At 42.0% G+C, this 21,475-nt stretch overlaps 1 protein-coding gene across 4 annotated transcripts in view; it reads right to left on the reverse strand.

The window, feature by feature from the left end:
- Positions 1-15,722, reverse strand: part of adam22 (ADAM metallopeptidase domain 22) — a 69,923-nt gene extending 54,201 nt beyond the window's left edge. For 2 of the 4 annotated variants that reach the window (XM_010902497.5, XM_010902496.4), the window contains exons 1-3: positions 15,294-15,720; positions 14,799-14,959; positions 11,782-11,864 (exon numbers count right to left, since the gene is read on the reverse strand). In XM_010902497.5, coding sequence (XP_010900799.1) covers positions 11,782-11,864; positions 14,799-14,959; positions 15,294-15,378 — 329 coding nt within the window. In that variant the 5' untranslated portion in view covers positions 15,379-15,720. Of the gene's footprint in view, positions 1-11,781; positions 11,865-14,798; positions 14,960-15,293 lie in introns of all 4 variants that reach the window. The other 2 variants (XM_020041230.3, XM_020041231.3) reach the window with 2 other exon arrangements.
- Between the last annotated feature and the right edge of the window lie 5,753 nt (positions 15,723-21,475).

A 21,475-nucleotide genomic window follows, 5' to 3' on the forward strand; every position in this document is an offset into this window, starting at 1 on the left:
GTGTTTGTGATTAAGTGTTTGACTGATTATGTGTTTGGCTTATTTGGATGAAAGAACTACTGAGGCTCAGTGTTCATTCTCAATGGGTCTTCAAACGCCGCTGAGAAGCATCCCCATAGCACGATGCAGGATGGGATTACATAGGTGATTACAGCAGTACCTTGTTTTCCTCAGTCATGGCCCTGTGCATTCAAAGTCAAAGTAAAGTGCACCGAATAACATGGGTCCTTCTGAACAATGACATTCTTGGGCCACGGCACGTGACATCTACGTAGTAATCAGGAAATATAGAAAGAAAAAATTATAACAGAAAATACAAAATATAAATAACAATAGTGAATAGAAAGAGAAGCATGGTAGTTCATCAGACAAGAGAATATTTTTCCTCAAGCAATTAGAATCATTCAGGCTGCATTTGTCTTATGTCTTTTACCCGGAGGTGGCAGAGTAACTCTGAACCACTGTTACAGTGGCCATTGGGGACATGGTCACCTCCATGACCAAGGCCATTCTTGCCCTATTACTTAGTTTGGCTGGACAGCCAGCTCTAGGACAAGTCTTTGTGGTTCCATTTCAGAATGACGAAGTCCACTGAGCCCCTGGGAACTTTCAATGCTTTGTTTTATTTACCAACTTCCCTAGATCAATGCCTAGACACCATTCTATCTCAGGGAGAGTTCCTTTGACTTGTTTTGCCTAGGTGTTTGCTGTGACATGCACTTTGAAGTGTGGCACCTTGCTAAAAATGCCAATTACATTTGCAACAGGTGGATGCCGATCAAATTATGGGATGATCAAAGAACACAGGGTGCATCGGAGCTCATATATGTTGAGGGGATTAAAGCATCTGTCCGTCCAGATGACACAGAACTGAGAGAGAGACTCAGACAGACAGAGAGAGACAGGGAAGCAGACAGAAACAGAGAGGGAGGGAGAGAGGGAGAGAGATGAGGAGATAGAGACTTTATGGTCTCCCTCCCTCCCTCCCTCCCATCCTTCTCTCCTGCAAACACACCCCACCACTGAGTCAAGGGTACACGAAGGACAAGCGACTCTCTCTGCCCCCTCACTCTCACCTCCTCTCTCTCTCCCTTTTCCCTCTCATCTGTTGTGTGTGTCTCGTTAAGACCCTGTAAATCAGATCAGTGCTGCTGAGTTCATAGGAAACAGGGATGAGCCATGAAGTGAGTCACTCATGGAGAGAACAGGAGGGGTAAAAGGAGCAAAGTAGGGGAGTGAAGAGGGGAGGAGGGAGGGAAGATGGTAGATACGCTTCTAAAAGGGTGAGAGGGAGAAAGACAGAGAATGTGTCATACTTGCAGGGTTGAGGAAGACATTAGAATGAAATTACCAATTACTATAAACCACATAACACTGGAAGACGTTAAGCTACGGCAAAGCTATCGGCGGAAACATTTAGTTAATTATGATATGTAAATTGGAAAGGGCATAGACAACACATTGCAAGAACAAAAACACCTGGGGGTCATATGTAAACAGAATGTGCAATTTAAACTCTGAAAAATATAAAAAATAGTTTTTCCAGTTAGAAGGAAGAAATGGTTGCCCATTTCACCCATATTTATTTCGGGAAAACACTAACCACATTTTAAGTTAGTTCTACTACCACCAAACTACAGCAAAATGTTGTTCAATTACTAGTTCATTAGCTGCATACTAGTGAATATGTAATATTACATAAGTTATATGGGACACAAGCACACAGGGGGACACTGGAAAACAGCAGAACATCCACATATGTCACAATGTCAAACACACACGCTTACAAAGTCAGATGGGCAACATAAACACGGATGAGGCCCTTCATCTGTTGTGCAATAATGATGTGATGGGACCACTTGGCTAGGAGTTTCAGGTGATCACAGAGAGTATGGGCAGAGAGGAGGAGGGGCAGAGAGGAGGAGGGGCAGAGAGGAGGAGGGGGAGAGAGGAGGAGGGGGAGAGAGGAGGGGGGGGAAAGAGTGAACAATAGTGAAGCTTGGGTAGGTGACATGTGAAGGTGTCAGTAAAGGACACGCTGAGGTAACATTTACAAGGACAATAAAAGGAGTGGTGAGGGAATGAAAAGAGAGAACATAAGAGAACATAAGAGATACTACTGACAGGGATGTTGTGTCACCTATATTTCAACACACACTGAAAGTGGATAGAACTTGAAGATGTGTGCTTGGACATAGAGAGGATTTGGAATACTGCACAGAATCATGAACAGGTTCACATCACCTACTGCAATGGACACCGCTAACATTAATCCATCAGAATAGACAAGGAACAAAATAGAATGAGATGTAAGACCATGTCAGTATGTGGAGTATGAGGACGGGTATCAGTATGTGGAGTATGAGGACGGGTATCAGTAGGTGGGGTATCAGGATGGGTATCAGTAGGTGGGGTATGAGGACGGGTAACAGTGGGTGGGGTATGAGCATGGGTATCAGTAGTTGGGGTATCAGGACGGGTATCAGTAGGTGGGGTATGAGGACGGGTATCAGTAGGTGGGGTATGAGGATGGGTATCAGTAGGTGAGGTATTAGGACGGGTATCTGTAGGTGGGGTATGAACATGGGTATCAGTAGTTTGGGTATCAGGATGGGTTTCAGTAGGTGGGGTATGAGGACGGGTATCAGTAGTTGGGGTATCAGGACGGGTATCAGTAGGTGGGGTATCAGGAAGGGTATCAGTAGGTGGGGTATGAGGGTGGGTATCAGTAGGTGGGGTATGAGGACGGGTATCAGTAGTTGGGGTATCAGGACGGGTATCAGTAGGTGGGGTATCAGGATGGGTATCAATAGGTTTTTACTGAACTAGCTACCCTCCATCCCTAAGACAGTTCTGTATTGGTCCTCATTCCACCTGAGACACAACAGGAACTTAGCAGTAAGCTTTTAATTTTCCACATCTCACGTATCAGTAAGCCAACACTGTTCTCTACCTGAGAACAACTACTACCTCTCTCACTTAAACACAAACACACACAAGCTTTGTGTGCAGCATATGCACACATACACAGTCACCCAAACACACAGACTCATTACATTCTGTAGATTTAATGCATTATGCATTTTCTGTCAAAAAGTAATTTACTCTGTCATTAGCATAAAGAGTGTGTCTCCATAAGCTTAAATGGCAGAGCAGTGGAAAGAGAACATTCAGTCTCTAAAAGTCCACACCTGAAAGTCCACACAGGACCAGAAAAGAACATGCTTAGCTCTGGATCCGCAACACCAGTCTGGATCCGTATCAGTCATAAAACCAATGTGGATCCGTATCAGTCATAACACCAGTCTGGATCCATATCAGTCATAACACCAGTCTGGATCCGTATCAGTCATAACACCAGTCTGGATCCGTATCAGTCATAACACCAGTCTGGATCCGTATCAGTCATAACACCAGTCTGGATCCGTATCAGTCATAACACCAGTCTGGATCCATATCAGTCATAAAACCAATGTGGATCCGTATCAGTCATAACACCAGTCTGGATCCATATCAGTCATAACACCAGTCTGGATCCATATCAGTCATAAAACCAGTCTGGATCCGTATCAGTCATAACACCAGTCTGGATCCGTATCAGTCATAACATCATTTTCATAAACTGACAGGTTTGGGGATACACACAAAACACACACTTGTCTAGTTTGTCAACCACTAACATGATTATGTATAGTGTTCTTCATAGGATGTATATAGGTATTTATACAATAATGAACTTAGAACTCATTGTAAATATTTCATGATCAGTCATAACATAGTTAGACAAGAAAGAACTTGTAACCTCATTGTATAATTGTAATCTAGTTGTAGTGTTTTATGCTTTAATAATTTAGCAGACAACCACACAACCAAGTGCTGTATTTGAAATGCTTGTAGTAGTTGGAATTCAAATAGAATATATGCACTAGTTGTAATGTAAAAGTGCATTTGTAACAATTGTAATGTAAATTGAATGTTTGTACTAGCTGTAATGTAAATAGAATGTTGTACAGGTGGTATGTAAATAGAATGTTTGTACTAGCTGTAATGTAAATAATGTTTGTACTAGTTGTAATGTAAATAGAATGTTTGTACTAGTTGTAATGTAAATAATGTTTGTACTAGTTGTAACATAAGTAGTATAATATACTTAGTATAATATGTTTGTTCCATGGGCCCCCAGGCTCTAATATGGTTCCTGGTTTATAAAAAAAAACACATTGAGTCCTAATTGCTACTGCAGTAAAAGCCACAAACTCAGCCAATTACACACACACACACGCCTGCCCTCAATAGAATGCAGCAATAATGACCTCAATATGTGTGTTTACCTGCATGAGTGTGTGCGTTGTGCTTCATCTTTCATTTTCACCATATGGTGGATCAGAGACAGAAACCATTATACTAACAAACACACATATACAGACCCATGCATACCATTTCAGTGGCCCCCTTAATCTTACAGGGACATCAATTATTCAGCTTGAGCAGGTGGGAGGGGAGGAGCAGGATGGGGGAGGGGACGAGTGAGGTCGGGGGGGTATTAGGAAAGGGGTGCAAGGGGTGAGATGCATCATTCAAAAGAAGAACCCCCCCGCCGGACCACGCAAAGCCCATGAATGGTAATGTTTAGGTTGCCAAAGATGGAAGGGGGAGAGGACAAAGAAGGCTGTGGGAGTAATGAGAACACAGACACACTTCTGATCTAATGATTAAACACACAACGCGTTAAAGACAGACACACTTCTGACCTGACCATTAAACACACATCACACATTAAAGACAGACACACTTCTGATCTGACCATTAAACACACAACACATTAAAGATAGACACACTTCTGACCTGACCATTAAACACACAACACGTTAAAGACAGACACACTTCTGACCTGACCATTAAACACACAACACGTTAAAGACAGACACACTTCTGACCTGACCATTAAACACACAACACGTTAAAGACAAAGACACACTTCTGATCTAATGATTAAACACACAACACGTTAAAGACACAGACACACTTCTGACCTAACCATTAAACACACAACACGTTAAAGACAGACACACTTCTGACCTGGCGATTAAACACACAACACATTAAAGACAGACACACTTCTGCCTGGATGAAACCTGTTAAAGAAGCAGTCAAATTGAGCAGTAATTCCGTTTTCATTTTGTCATTATTTGGACCTTTAATTTGGACTTAGTAAAGTACTCTCTGTGTCAGGGCCTAACAGCAGAGGTGCCTCGAGGCACCACCGCTCTTCAGATTTGCTGGTCCCCAATTAGAGGCAGCTGCCCTGCGTTGTCTCTAATTGTTGATCCTATTTAAGTTGCTCCTTTTTTCATTTGAGTTGTGGATTATTGTTTATGCTTCATTTAATAGTTGGTGGCTCTCCTTGGTTTCTTTTGTTTTTGTAATTCGGAATTAAAGAAATGTTCTTCAGCTCTGCTCCTGTGTCCTGCCTCTCCACCAGTGTTGATGGTAAGAGCAGGTGGGCAGAAGGGCTTTTGCAGGTCATGACATCTTCATATGGACACAGACACCAGTAGACAGCAGTGTGGAGGTACTGGAGGATCTAGAGGAACTGAGAATGAGCTCTGTGCTACTGGAGGCTTATTGAGGAAAGATAATTTACTGATACAGCCTCCAGAGGACAAAAATGACTCAGGGGTGAGCAATGTAATTCCATAAGCCGTGTTCACAAACACAGTAGTATATAGTTAAATAATGAATATGGGCTTTAAGTGCAGTCTCTCAGATTTAATTTGATGGTATTCACATCCAAATTGGAGGAAGGGTTTAGGAATTAACGGCTCTTTAATATGTAGCCCCCTCTTTTTCAAGGGAACAAAAGTAATTGGACAATTGACTCAAAAGCTGCTTCATGGACAGGTGTGGGCAATTCCTTCAAGATTTCTTAATTAATTAAGCAGGTAAAAGGTCTGGAATTAATTCCAGGTGTGGCATTTGCATTGTTGCTGTGAACCCACAGCATGCGGTCAAACAAGCTCTCAAGCTCGCAAATGAAACAGGCCACCCTAAGGCTGCAAAAAAGAATAGCTAGCAGGAACATTAGGAGTGGCCAAATCAACAGTTTGGTACATTCTGAGAAAAAAAAGAATGCACTGGTGAGCTCGGCAACACAAATAGGCCTGGACGTCCATAGAAGACAACAATGGCGGATGATCGTAGAATCCTTTCCATGGTAAAGAAAAACACTTTCACAACATCCAGCCAAGTGAAGAATTCTCTCCAGGAGGTAGGCATATCATTATCCAAGTCTACCATAAAGAGAAGCCTTCACAAGAGCAAATACAGAGGGTTCACCACAAAGTGCAAACCATTCATAAGCCTCAAGAATAGAATGGAAAGATTAGACTTTGCCAAAAAACATTTTAAAAAGCCAGTCCATTTTTGGGACTGCATTTTTTGGACAGATGAAACTAAGATCAACCTGAAGAAAAAAGTATAGAGAAGGCTTGGAACCGCTTATGAGCAGATCAGACAGATCATGAGCAGAAGACCGAAACACCCGGAAGAATTCTAAAGTGTATAGGGATATATTGTTTGCTCAGATTCAGTCAAATTCAGCGAAGTTAATTGGACGGCGCTTCACTTTACAGATGGACAATGACACAAAACATACTGCGAAAGCAACCATGGGGTTTTTTGTGGCAAAAAAGTGGAATATTCTATAATGGCCGAGTCAATCACCTGATCTCAACCCAATCGAACATACATTTCACTTGCTGAAGACAAAACTTAAGGCAGAACGACCCGTGAACAAACAACAACTGAAAACAGGGCTGGCAAAGCATCACAAAGGACGAAACCCAGTGTTTGGTGACATCCATGCCTTCCTGACTTCAAGCAGTCATTGCCTGCAAAGGAGTCTCCACAAAGTATTAAAAATGAACATTTTATTTATGATTGTGTAAATCAGTCCAATTATTTTTGAGCCCCAGAAATAAGAGGACTGTGTATGAAAATGGTTGCAAGTCCTAAACGTTTCATACAATATTTGTGTTCAACCCCTTGAATTAAACCTGAAAGTCTGCACTTCAATTACATCTCGGTTGTTTAATTTCAAATCCATTGTGGTGACGTACAGAGCCAAAATTATGAAAATTGTGTCAGTGTGCAAATATAAATGTATATGTATATATATATACTAATTTTAGCCCAAATGTATTCATACCCATGCCACATTTTGAGCCAAAGTTAATTTTTATTTGACCAATAGGTTTCTTCTGGCTGGAAATGACATAAACAAGTGACAAAACACGATAAGACATTGTGCTGGAGACACAAATGAATAACCTAACTCTTTCTGTTATTAGCCATGACTTGCAGTTGACTAGTAACAGACTACAGAACTACTACTGTTCAGCTGTTCTCAATTTATAGGTGATTAGAATGCTCTCTCATGATAGAAATTACAAGACCACATTAAATGGTATAGAAACGTGCATTTTCTTAAAGACTTGCAACAACTTCAAGGGGTATGAATAATGTTGGACAAGGCATTTTTCGTAAAAAATTGAAAGAATAGTTCCGTCATTCATTTGTGTCTCCAGCACAATGTCTTACTGTGTTTTGTCACTTGTTTATGTGATTTCCAGCCAGAACAAACCTATTGGTCAAATAAAATAAAAAAATTCACTATGGCTCAAAATTTGGCGTGGGTATGAATACATTTGGGCTTAACTGTATATGCAGAATACTGAAAATGCCTGATGCCTGTTTCTGAAGTGTTATTTTCATCAAATCTGTCCTACTACAAGATATCAGTCAGTGAGGAACAACACATCTCCAACAAGGTGGGAATGACAACCGGCAACTGACCCTTGTTGTTGTGTTGGTAACGGAAACAAAGATGTGTGCACGCACAATAACCCAAGCACACACGCAGACACACATACAGACCGAGAGTATGGGGCGAGGTTATTGATCAACCTAGGGAAACTGGTCTATCTGCAGAAAGCAGAAAAAACCTCCAGGCTCATTCAAACTCAACGCCCAGCTCACACAAACACACAAACACACACACACACAACTCAAAATAATCTCATCAACAAGGCAGAGGGCATTGTGCCTGGGCATTGAGCAGCGTTAGGGGAGCAGGGTATGCATAGAGATGAGAGGATAGGAGTGGAATCTGGGATACAGCCATACAGCCGCAAGCCCGGATTTCTTCCTAGGAGACCTGCATAACTGGGACTTGGATTGGAGCACCAGTATAGCTGTCACTACCCTTATAGCACAGCACACGCCATAGTCTAATAACACACATAGCCACCACACTGTAGTACGGAGAGGGACAGAGATAGACAGAAAGGAAGAGAAGGGACAGAGAGAGAAATAGAGAAAACAAGAAAGAGTAGAACCTAAAATATTTGGTCTATGATGGTTACAGGAGGACAGGATGCCAACAGCAGAGCAGCATGGAAGACAACACACACACACTCCTAATGACAGATGACATCCAGTACCCTCAGGTCACAAACACTGCATATGACAGACATATGTGTGTGAAATGTATCTATACACACACACACACACACACACATAGTAACCTTAAACATGGCTCAGCTGCCCCCCTATTGTGCTGTCTGCTTGAGAAATCCTATGGGATCCACTCTGTTTCTCTCAGTGTGTGATGTGTTGGTGGCTCTGTATGACAGGGGAAATACATGCTCATCGAGCGACAAATGACTTGGGCTGTAAAGAAGCTAAATAGTATTGACTGCACACTCACTTCTAAAGACAACTACCTGTTTGGTGAGCTGCACAAAAAAACACAAACAGAGACAGAGAATGGGAAAGATGAAGAATAAAATACCAATTTGTTTGAATACCACTCCACACAGCACACACACCAGAGGATAAGGGCCAGCCTGACTGATAGAAAGGGAGAAACAAAGGCCAAACAGAGAGATAGCAGACATGGACAGTAAAGGTTCAACGCTGAGCAGAGGGAGAAAGTTGAGATATTTAGAGATGAAAAGGGACAGAGAGAGAAAAGGATGGATGGAGAGACAGAGAGAGGTGGGGATAGAGAGAGACAGAGAGAGGTGGGGATAGAGAGAGACAGAGAGAGGTGGGGATAGAGAGAGACAGAGAGGTGGGGATAGAGAGAGACAGAGAGAGGTGGGGATAGAGAGAGACAGAGAGAGAGTTAGAGACAGAGAGAGGTGGAGTTGGCCAGAGATGGAGGGGGGAGGGTTGAGAGAGACAGAGAGAGAGGTGGAGATGGAGAGAGACAGAAAGGTGGGGATGGAGAGAGGTGGAGATGGAGAGAGAGTAAAAGCCTTCCCTTCCATCAGCAGTGGAATGATCGATATCAGTGTCTGACAGGGCAGTGCTCCAGCCTTTACTGTAAATCAACTGCTATTATGATATGACCCTTAAATCACACAATAAGCATGTCCAGATACACAGGGTTCTAATCACAATAAAACACCCAGACCCAGACCAAAACACACAACACCCAGACCAAAACACACAGCACGCAGACCAAAACACACAACAATACCCAGACCAAAACACACCACACCCAGACCAAAACACACCACACCCAGACCAAAACACACCACACCCAGACCAAAACACACCACACCCAGACCAAAACACACCACATTCAGACCAAAACAAACCACATTCAGACCAAAACACAACAACATGCAGATCAAAACACATAAAAACATGCAGATCAAAACACAACAACATTCAGATCAAAACACACAGCACGCAGACAAAAACACCACAACACCCAGACCAAAACACACAACAACACCCAGACCAACACACCACAACACCCAGACCAAAACACCACAACACCCAGACCAAAACACACAACAACACGCAGATTAAAACACACAACAACACCCAGACCAAAACACACCACAACACCCAGACCAAAACGCACCACACCCAGACCAAAACACACAACAACATGCAGACCAAAACACACAACAACATGCAGACCAAAACACACAACAACACCCAGTCCAAAACCTACAACAACACCCAGGCCAAAACACACCACAACACCCAGATCAAAACACACCACACCCAGACCAAAACACACATCACACAGACTAAAACACACAACACCCAGACCAAAACACACCACAACACCCAGACAAACATACCACAACAAACAGACCAAAACACACCACACCCAGACCAAAACACACCACATTCAGACCAAAACACACAAAAACATGCAGATCAAAACACATAACATTCAGATCAAAACACACAACAACATTCAGACTAAAACACACCACACACAGACCAAAACACACAACAACACCCATACCAAAACACACAACACCCAGACCAAAACACACCACAACACCCAGACCAAAACACACCACAACACCCAGACAAAAACACACCACATTCAGACCAAAACAAACCACATTCAGATCAAAACACACAACAACATGCAGACCAAAACACACCACAACACCCAGACCAAAACACACCACACCCAGACCAAAACACACAAAACCCAGATCCAAACACTCAACAACTGCCAGACCAAAACACACAAAACCCAGATCCAAACACTCAACAACACCCAGACCAAAACACACCATAACACCCAGACCACAACACACCACAACACCCAGACCACAACACACCACAACACCCAGACCAAAACACACAACCACACCCAGACCAAAACACACCACACTCAGACCAAAACACACCACACTCAGACCAAAATACACCCAGACCAAAACACACCGCACTCAGACCAAAAGACACCCAGACCAAAACAAACCACAATCAGACCAAAATACACCTCACCAAATAACCCCATAACACCAGACAGGAATGGGAAATTATGGTCCTGTTGGTTATGAGAAGAACTAAGATTAGCCATAGATGAAAAATATTCCCTTCCACTTTCATCAAGTCATTCACATAGCTCACACCAAAAGCTGGTTCTATCATACGCTCAACTAAAGCTTGTGTCAACAACTTATTTAAAAGCCTTATAAACTGCTTTTACCTGTTTAATAATCAGCTTGGAAGCATCATTTTAAATAGTGTAAATAAGAATGTGCATTCCATATGCATACAGCAATAACACTAACATGTTGACAGAGATCAAAGATGTAAAGAGAACATCAGAGACTAATTAAACAGCTTACAATAATTTCAAACGCCATCTAGTACTGACTAACATAGGAAACCAGTTCCCATGTTACAGTGTATTACAATAACATTTAGTACAGGAAACCAGTTCCCATGTTACAGTGTATTACAATAACATCCAGTATAGGAAACTAGTTCCACTGTTACAGTGTATTACAATAACATCCAGTATAGGAAACTAGTTCCGCTGTTACAGTGTATTACAATAACATCCAGTATAGGAAACTAGTTCCGCTGTTACAGTGTATTACAATAACATCCAGTATAGGAAACTAGTTCCGCTGTTACAGTGTATTACAATAACATCCAGTATAGGAAACCAGTTCCCATGTTACGGTGTATTACAATAACATCTAGTACAGGAAACTAGTTCCAATGTTACAGAGTATTACAATAATATCTAGTAACAATCACATATAAAAACCATGACATGGACTGAAAAAGGAGGTCACGTATTACAATAACATCTAGTTACATCTAGTTACAATCACAGGTAAAAACCATGACATCGACTGAAAAAGGAGGTCACTTGGAATCTGACATAACAGACTTAATAGTAGATACCCAAAATGTAGGTCATAGGTCAAACATTATACTTACTGGTTCAGTTCCACATCCAAGATGAACTTCTCTCCAAAAGCGTCCACCTGGAAGCTGGCTTGGGCCACATGATTCACTTGTGACTGAAACACATGAAGAAGAAAAAAAGTACAACATCATCTTTATACCAATGAAGAAATGTACTACAATCACGCAAAAATACATAGAAAATATGATAAATACAACTTCTGCAGGAAGCTGGACTGAACCCAGACTCACTGTGACCATCCACTGTGATATTATACTGTACATCCACAGAAATTTCACCAAGGCTTTAATCTTACTCTCTCTGATTTTAAAAACAGAGCTGAAGTGAACCATGCAAATCTGTATAACTCAGACCCTTACACCTCCCCCTGAAGTCACTCACACACACACACACACGTACACATTCACAGGCTCTCCCTGATGGCTCATCCAGGCTTGATTGATTCAGCTGGGGGAGGGTCTTTTACATCCCTAGCGTGGGGCACATATGGCATGCGCTATGTTACAGGCCCCAGGGGGACACATGGAAACCCCTCACAGGGCTGCCCCCTCCCCAGGCTGACACAGGGCTGCCCCCTCCCCAGGCTGACACAGGGCTGTCCCCCTCCCCAAGCTGACACAGGGCTGTCCCCCTCCTCAGGATGACACCGGGATGTCCCCCTCCCCAGGCTGACACAGGGCCTCAACATCGACCTCAGACCACAGAGACCCCTGGGACAATAGCCACCACTGTTTCTGTGTGTGTGTGTTGGAGGGGATGGGGGGGATGCTTGCATGCGTGTGTACGTGAGTATGTGTTTGCAGGCATGCGTTAATACCACTGAGTAGCTGAGTATATGCAATCCCTTTTTTAGGGGCACACTTGAAAATGAAATGAAATTAAGCAGACTGAATCCACGCAAAGTGGTGCCCGTAATTGTTTTCTGCCGGACCAGATTTCACAGTTTGGCCGAGGCCCTGAGACCATCAACGACTCCTGTTTCATTGATTACTGCATCATAGCAGGACATGTCTCCACTGATCGAGCTACGAACCTCCCACTGAGTGCTGTTATCCTACTAAAACATAAACTGTCCATTCTACACAAACACACACAATCAGATACACATGTACTCACACACACACACACACTTACTCTCACGCAAACTCACTCTCAAACCCACTTACACAATCTCAAACACACACATCCGATGGCTGCGGGCCAATAACTATAAGAGCTATTCTTCCACAGAAACACTTAAACAGCACTTAGCTGAACTTCTCTCACAGTCCTTATTTTTGAAGTGTACACTAGGCTACGCCTTAAAATGAAAATAATAGACTCAGTCCATGTCTATAAATACAAATGTTTGTAACACATATAAGCATGATTTGACAGGTCCCTTTCAGATGTAATGATCCAGAGCTAAAAACAGCCCAAACAGACAATATGACGCAGATTCCAACTCAGTTTGTGTGATGATGTGGCTGATTTGAGGTGAGTTTAGAATGCTCACAGGAAACTCAAAGACAGTCTCACTCTTTCTGTTTCAGGCTTTTTCAATTTGTTTAGTAGTATAACAGCACCTGGACAAAGTTACAGATGCATATATTCTTTAAAGAGTGGCGAAAAGATGACGCAGTGTTTCCCCTACATGAAAACTGGATCTTAGGTCACACTAGAATCTTTTTTTAAACCAATTAAAGCCAAACCAGTTTATCAGTATCTAGCACACATGTTCCAGTCCCAAGATTCTAATTATGTACAGCTGGGTTCCTTAGGTGGGGTCACAACTAGTTTGGTTATCCTGACTAGCCTGTGTTTCTCTTCTAAAGCCCAGGAGTGTGTAAATACAACGGCTTGGTCCATCACCATGCTTTTCTTGACCCTATTGGATCTCTGAACAGGGAATTTAAACAGGGAATCTTATAGAACAGTATAAGCTGGTGAAAAAAAGAATCATAGGCAAACCTTCATATCTCTTATGATTCTGGCAAAAACTAGCAAAATCTGCAGTCTCATGTAGCTGATTTGTTAAGAATATAGTGCTTGCACTGGCTGGGTTGTGGATTTGATTCCCACAGGGGCCAGTATGAAAATGTATGCACTCACTACTGTAAGTTGCTCTGGAGTGTCTGCTAAATGCATGTCGAGCTTCCTAAGAGTTAAATGCCCCAAAACACAAGGCACAAACATGAAAATGCATACCACAAAAACACAACAAAAGAGTACACCAGACTTCTCGTTGTATTCAATTTATATGAGAAGAAACATAAATTTTTTTAAAAGCAATAAAGTAAGATTAGGTTTACATGCATTGCAAAGGCTCTTACGGTTCAATTAGAGCATCTATAGTAGCTATTCATCAAACAGATTATTTAATAGCCAATGCAACCAACCAGATGCTGAGCTTTAAAGACAGCCAAACAGACAAGCAGCAGATTTATATTAACCATTGCAGAGTCAGAGCATCTCAGACTTATGGGCATTTGGGTTATTACTGGACTATTACTATTACTTGAAGAACATATCATTATTCAAAGATTATAAACGTTATTGTGTAAGGTCAGATTAACTTTATAATGGTAATAGCACCAACTGCTAATCTTATAGGGAACATATATTTATTGTGCATCACTACAGCAATGTGTGGCATGAACAAGCTATTTTATTTATAAGACCCAAGCAAACACAGACTTAAATGTCCTGTGTTTTGTTAGTGGGTGTGCATAGAAAAAATGCCACTAGGCTGCCCTTTCTGCTCAATTAAAAAGCACTGCCTATGCTTTTAGATTTGGGGAAATTGCAAATCTGGTTCTGAAAATATAGCTAATAAATGCTGAAAATAGGATATTGAAATGCTGAAAATAGGATATATTTTTTGTGTGAAATTGGTGGAAATATGTCGCAAACTAGGCCATGATTCAACAAAAACATAAACAAGACGAGGAAGCGGGACGTCTCCAATGGCAACGGGTATCAAAGGCATCTATCCGTGCACACTGCGGGGCTCCATCATTACGGTCACCTCTGCCGCTGTTTAGCCTACCTGTGTGGGGCTGGTGCTGGCTCTAGTTCTGGTGTTGAGGACATCGTGCGGGATTTGGCTGCGGTTATGCATGCTGTAAAGTAGACGGAGAGGGACTGTATCCTCCTTCCCAACGAACCTGCTCGCATCACGAACAGCCTTCGTCTTCAACAAGGCGTCTCCTGCATAGGGAGGAAATACATTTTAATGACGGCAATATCTCTCCTGGTGCAGAAAACATGCCAGCGACTATAACAAAACATAAATCCAAATTAAATATAAAAAGGTGATTTTGAAATATATTTCATTATAGGGTTTAAATTCAGACTATAGCAATTATATTATTTCATAAGGCAACGTTATGCATATTTTAAAGGCTGTTTACGTCGAAGAGTCATGCTCCCTCCGGCAGCATCACAATATTTAATATGGGACATGTTATTAGGTTGGGGGCCATTCAAGTCAATTCAAATAAAATAAATCCCAAAATGTGTTACCATAAATAAGCTACATTACCATTTTCAGGCATAAGATTGCTGGAATAAACGATGAAGAACACTCCATAGACCCACAAAAGGGAAATCCACCATCGCACGTACATCGTCACCAGTTCTTCCTCATCGGACTGAATGAGGGAGGAAAAAAAAATAAAGAAAGCGATAATCCAAAAACGGACGTGGGCACCCCTCTCGTTAGAGGATATTAGGGGTTGAGAAGAAGCACGGATGCAAGCGCGCGCTGGTCGTCTGGCTAACGCAGTCTGTTGCACTGACTGCCATCGGGGTGCCCGTGCTGCCCCTGCACTGAGACGCCTCGGCTGGTGCTGCTGCTATAGAACACCGAATGCATTTGAACGCACCGAGTCTCTACAGACCACTGAGCGAAGACGGAGTAGAGAGGAAAGAGGGGTGGAGGAGAGGGGACACCTCCTTAAAGCAAATCAATATCCAGCGTCTCACTGCAGAAGCGGCTCATGCATAAACATGAGTGGAGAACAGCGAGAACTCAAATGGAATGTTGGGAAATGTAGTGTGCAGCTTCATCTCCATTAAGACAAGCTATCCACTGAACGCTTGGCGAAAAATCGTAAAAGGCTATGACGCGGTCAATATACTTAAACTGTAACGCTGCTGTGGCCTATTCAATTGTTTTCAAATAGTAAAACATCCTTTCCTATTCTTCGTCACTGTATATATCGGTTATATATTAATGTAAATTCAACATAGTAAGGCCTACCCCTGTGCAATACGACTGACCAGCAAACATGCAAGGTCTGGCACTCATGGAAAGGCATGTTGGTACTGAGCATGGTCTCACTAGATATGTGCTCTAGTGCAAGTCTGCTGCAAGTTATCTAGGCTACAGTAACTAGGTCTTTCGTGCACACGACTGACTCTTCCTTTCCCACACACATAGGCCTATACTGGCCTACCAGACCAGACATTTTCATTTGATCTACAATACCTCAGCAAAAGGGAATACTACACACCCAAGAGCCATACTTAGTGAAAGTGAGATTCATTAAGATTAGATTCAACTTCACTTTCATTGTACAGAACCAGTAAAGTACAACAAAATGCAGTTAGCATCTAAGTAGAACTGCAAACAAAAGAGGGCAGGAGATGTACAAGTATTAAGTAAAGTGTACGTTGTGGTATGTATAGATGTGCAATGAAGGCAAATACAGTGCAAAATGGCAATTTTAAATGAGCAATGAAGGCAAATAGGGGAGGCCAAGTACTAAGTATACACTCACCTAAAGGATTATTAGGAACACCTTTTCAATTTCTCATAAATGCAATTATCTGATCAACCAATCGTATGGCAGTTGCTTCAATGCATTTAGGGGTGTGGTCCTGGTCAAGACAATCTCCTGAACTCCAAACTGAATGTCAGAATGGGAAAGAAAGGTGATTTAAGCAATTTTGAGCGTGGCATGGTTGTTGGTGCCAGACGGACCGGTCTGAGTATTTCACAATCTGCTCAGTTACTGGGATTTTCACGCACAACCATTTCTAGGGTTTACAAAGAATGGTGTGAAAAGGGAAAAACATCCAGTATGCGGCAGTCCTGTGGGCGAAAATGCCTTGTTGATGCTAGAGGTCAGAGGAGAATGGGCCGACTGATTCAAGCTGATAGAAGAGCAACTTTGACTGAAATAACCACCCGTGACAACCGAGGTATGCAGCAAAGCATTTGTGAAGCCACAACACGCACAACCTTGAGGCAGATGGGCTACAACAGCAGAAGACCCCACCGGGTACCACTCATCTCCACTACAAATAGGAAAAGAGGCTACAATTTGCACAAGCTCACCAAAATTGGACAGTTGAAGACTGGAAGAATGTTGCCTGGTCTAATGAGTCTCGATTTCTGTTGAGACATTCAGATGGTAGAGTCAGAATTTGGCGTATACAGAATAAGAACATGGATCCATCATGCCTTGTTACCACTGTCCAGGCTGGTGGTGGTGGTGTAATGGTGTGGGGGATGTTTTCTTGGCACACTTTAGGCCCCTTAGTGCCAATTGGGCATCGTTTCAATGCCACGGCCTACCTGAGCATTGTTTCTGACCATGTCCATCCCTTTATGACCACCATGTACACATCCTCTGATGGCTACTTCCAGCAGGATAATGCACCATGTCACAAAGCTCGAATCATTTCAAATTGGTTTCTTGAACATGACAATGAGTTCACTGTACTGAAATGGCCCCCACAGTCACCAGATCTCAACCCAATAGAGCATCTTTGGGATGTGGTGGAACGGGAGCTTTGTGCCCTGGATGTGCATCCCACAAATCTCCATCAACTGCAAGATGCTATCCTATCAATATGGGCCAACATTTCTAAAGAATGCTTTCAGCACCTTGTTGAATCAATGCCACGTAGAATTAAGGCAGTTCTGAAGGCGAAAGGGGGTCAAACACAGTATTAGTATGGTGTTCCTAATAATCCTTTAGGTGAGTGTATGTATGTGCAAGTGGGAATGAATAGTGTTATGAGTCCAATTCAAGTATAAATGGCAATTCTGATTGTGCAATTGAGCAAGTTGGAGGTGTAAGGTAGTCTGTGCAACTGAATGTGGGGATAGCAGCAATGAGGTTCCCGAGGTAGACAAATAGTACAAGGGAGTAGTGCAAAAAGGTCCCTGAGAGGCGGTACTAAGTGGTGGGCAGGTGGGTGTGGTTAGTGATGGGATAGGTCATAGAGTTCAGCAGAGTTACAGTAGATGGGAAGAAACTGTTCCTGAGCCTGCTGGTGCAGGGACGAAGAGACCTGTACCACCTGCCTGATGGTAGGAGGGCAAACAGTTTGTGGCATAGATGTGAAGTATCTCTGATGATGCTGCGTGCCCTGTGCAGACACCGCTTGCTCTGAAGTTCCATGATGGCTAATTAATTCTATTAGTTCTAAAATTATGCAAGCCATTATTTAGAGACTTACACCTACAAATCAAATACAATGTTTTTTTTCACAAGCATCATTAACAACAAAGTTCTTAGCCCCTCCACCCCAAAAAAGAAAAAAACACTTTTAAAACCAAAAATAAAAGGAAAAAAGGTAAAGTATCAACACAGCAGTATTAATTGCTTAACAGACTTACAGCAGACTTGAGTGGCTGGGCTGATTAGCAATTTTTAAGGTCCTGTGTAGCTCACTTGGTAAGGGCTTGTTATGCTAGGATTGCAGGTTTGAATCTAATGGGATGACAAAGCATGATCCATGCAGTACATACAGGTAGGGGTATCAGTCTTTGTCAGCACATTGATTTTATAGAAAATTAATGTATTTTTATATCCTTATTTTTTTATTTTCTGTTAGAAGGCCTTTGTATTCTGTATGCATGAAACATTACATATACTCAACAACTTGTCTCTCCCTGTCAGCAACTCGTGATGTCTCTGTGTTCAGGGGCAGTAATGAATGGAATGTCGGCTGAGTAATGCTCCTAGTCTCCATCTATGTGTGGTAGACTAGGCCTTGGGCCTAGCAGAAACCACTAGAAGTCTTCCTTTTGGGGGTACGTCTTAATAGGAGCAGTGGGGCTCCTGCTCCTTGTATTATAGAGGTGAACAGGACTCTATTCCTTATTGGGAGAGTTGAGTTAACAAAACCACCAATAGTAACATGCCCCTGTTGTCATGTGTGAGCTTTTACCAAGTTGCTTGGGCAACTGACATTCTATGATTATCTATGACTCCTGGATCTACAGGTGCTGGTCATAAAATTAGAATATCATCAAAAAGTTGATTTATTTCAGTAATTCCATTCAAAAAGTGAAACTTGTATAATGTATACATTAATTCCACACAGACTGATATATTTCAAGTGTTAATTTCTTTTAATTTTGATTATAATTAGAATATTGTGAAAAGGTTCAATATTGAAGACACCTGGTACCACACTCTACTCAGCTAATTAACCCAAAACACCTGCAAATGCCTTTAAATGGTCTCTCAGTCTAGTTCTGTAGGCAACACAAGCATGGGGAAGACTGCTGACTTGACAGCTGTCCAAAAGACGACCGTTGACACCTTGCACAAGGAGGGCAAGACACAAAAGGTCATTGCTAAAAAGGCTGGCTGTTCACAGAGCTTTGTGTCCAAGCACATTAATAGAGAGGTGAAGGGAAGGAAAAGATGTGGTAGAAAAAAGTGTACAAGCAATAGGGATAACCGCACCCTGGAGAAGATTGTGAAACAAAACCCATTTAAAAATTTGGGGGAGATTCACAAAGAGTGGACTGCAGCTGGAGTCAGTGCCTCAAGAACCACCACGCACAGACGTATGCAAGACATGGGTTTCAGCTGTCGCATTCCTTGTATCAAGCCACTTTTGAACAAGACACAACGTCAGAAGCATCTCACCTGGGCTAAAGTCAAAAAGGACTGGACTGCTGCTGAGTTATGTTCTCTGATGAAAGTAAATGTTGCATTTCCTTTGGAAATCAAGGTCCCAGAGTCTGGAGGAAGAGAAGAGAGGCACAGAATCCATGTTGCTTGAAGACCAGTGTAAAGTTTCCACAGACAGTGATGGTTTGGGGTGCCATGTCATCTGCTGGTGTTGGTCCACTGTGTTTTCTGAGGTCAACGCAGCCGTCTACCAGGAAGTTTTAGAGCATTTCATGCTTCCTGCTGCTGACCAACTTTATGGAGATGCAGATTTCATTTTCCAACAGGACTTGGCACCTGCGCACATTGCCAAAGCTACCAGTACCTGGTTTAAGGACCATGGTATCCCTGTTCTTAATTGGCCAGCAAACTCGCCTGACCTTAACCCTATAGAAAATCTATGGGGTATTGTGGAGAGGAAGATGCTATATGCCAGACCCAACAATGCAGAAGAGCTGAAGGCCACTATCAGAGCAACCTGGGCTCTCATAACACCTGAGCAGTGCCACAAACTGATCGACTCTATGCCACGCCGCATTGCTGCAGTAATTCAGGCAAAAGGAGCCCCAACTAAGTATTGAGTGCTGTACATGCTCATACTTTTCATGTTCATACTTTTCAGTTGGCCAACATTTCTAAAAATAATTTGATTTGGTCTTAAGTAATATTCAAATTTTCTGAGATACTGAATTTGGGATTTTCATTAGTTGTCAGTTATAATCATCACAATTAAAATAAATAAACATTTGAAATATATCAGTCTGTGTAATTAATGAATATAATATACAAGTTTCACTTTTTGAATGGAATTACTGAAATAAATCAACTTTTTGATGATATTCTAATTTTATGACCAGCACCTGTATGTCTGTATGCAATCTTGCATTATCTAGGGTACATCATGGAAAAAAAGTATCTTGGGTCTTTCAAATTCGCCCCTTGGATTTTCCTTCATTTTGACTTCTGTGAAATACTCGTTAACATCTCCTCCGAGACTGCTGAACGGATTTGCATGCCGTTTGGTGTGAAGGACCTTTGAACCATTATCTTTAAATGTTATATAAGGAAAGTTGATATCTCAAACAATATGGCCAAAATCAGCGAACGAAATTGAGCTGGGCGGGTCTATGACTTTAGACGTCCATTAAACCCAAATGGAACATCAAATAGCTACGAAATGAAACATACTTGTGTCTGCTTAGAATAGACAGGAAAACTCCCATACAGAAATACCGCTTGGGGGTGCTATAAACATAATCGATGTTTCTCACGATTTTGCCATAGGATAAAAACACACTTAAACGACATTTCCTCCAAAACAGCTGAATGGATTTGGATGACAATTAGTGTAAAGGACGACTGGACCATTGTCTTTAAATGTTATATTATTGTAAATGTTTCTGGTGGATTTTCAAAATATGCATGTGTGCTATTTCGAGTATTATAGATCCCAACCCGATGAGACTATTCAGTCTGCCAGCTGGCACTGTGTTGTAGTGGGAACATCCCGGTCCTTCAATGTTGTGACCCCAGTTTGATTCCCTTCTCAGACATTCCAAATTCTGTATCTCATAAATGCTTTTCCACTTGGTGCTTTTCAGCCTTCACACAACAATACCTGTCTGAAATACCATGATTTTCATTTATTTGTGAGAATATTTGTATTACGTGACCTGTTTTATACTGTTATTGTTTTCCAAAGAAAGGAACCAGCCATGGAGTGATTGGTGTCATTATTTTGTTATAAGTAGGATGTACAGCTATTAGCTATCCATCTATAATAATCTTTGTACAACAGTACACT

The sequence above is a fragment of the Esox lucius genome, chromosome 20 (assembly GCF_011004845.1).
Source record: "Esox lucius isolate fEsoLuc1 chromosome 20, fEsoLuc1.pri, whole genome shotgun sequence".
NCBI lineage: Eukaryota > Metazoa > Chordata > Actinopteri > Esociformes > Esocidae > Esox > Esox lucius.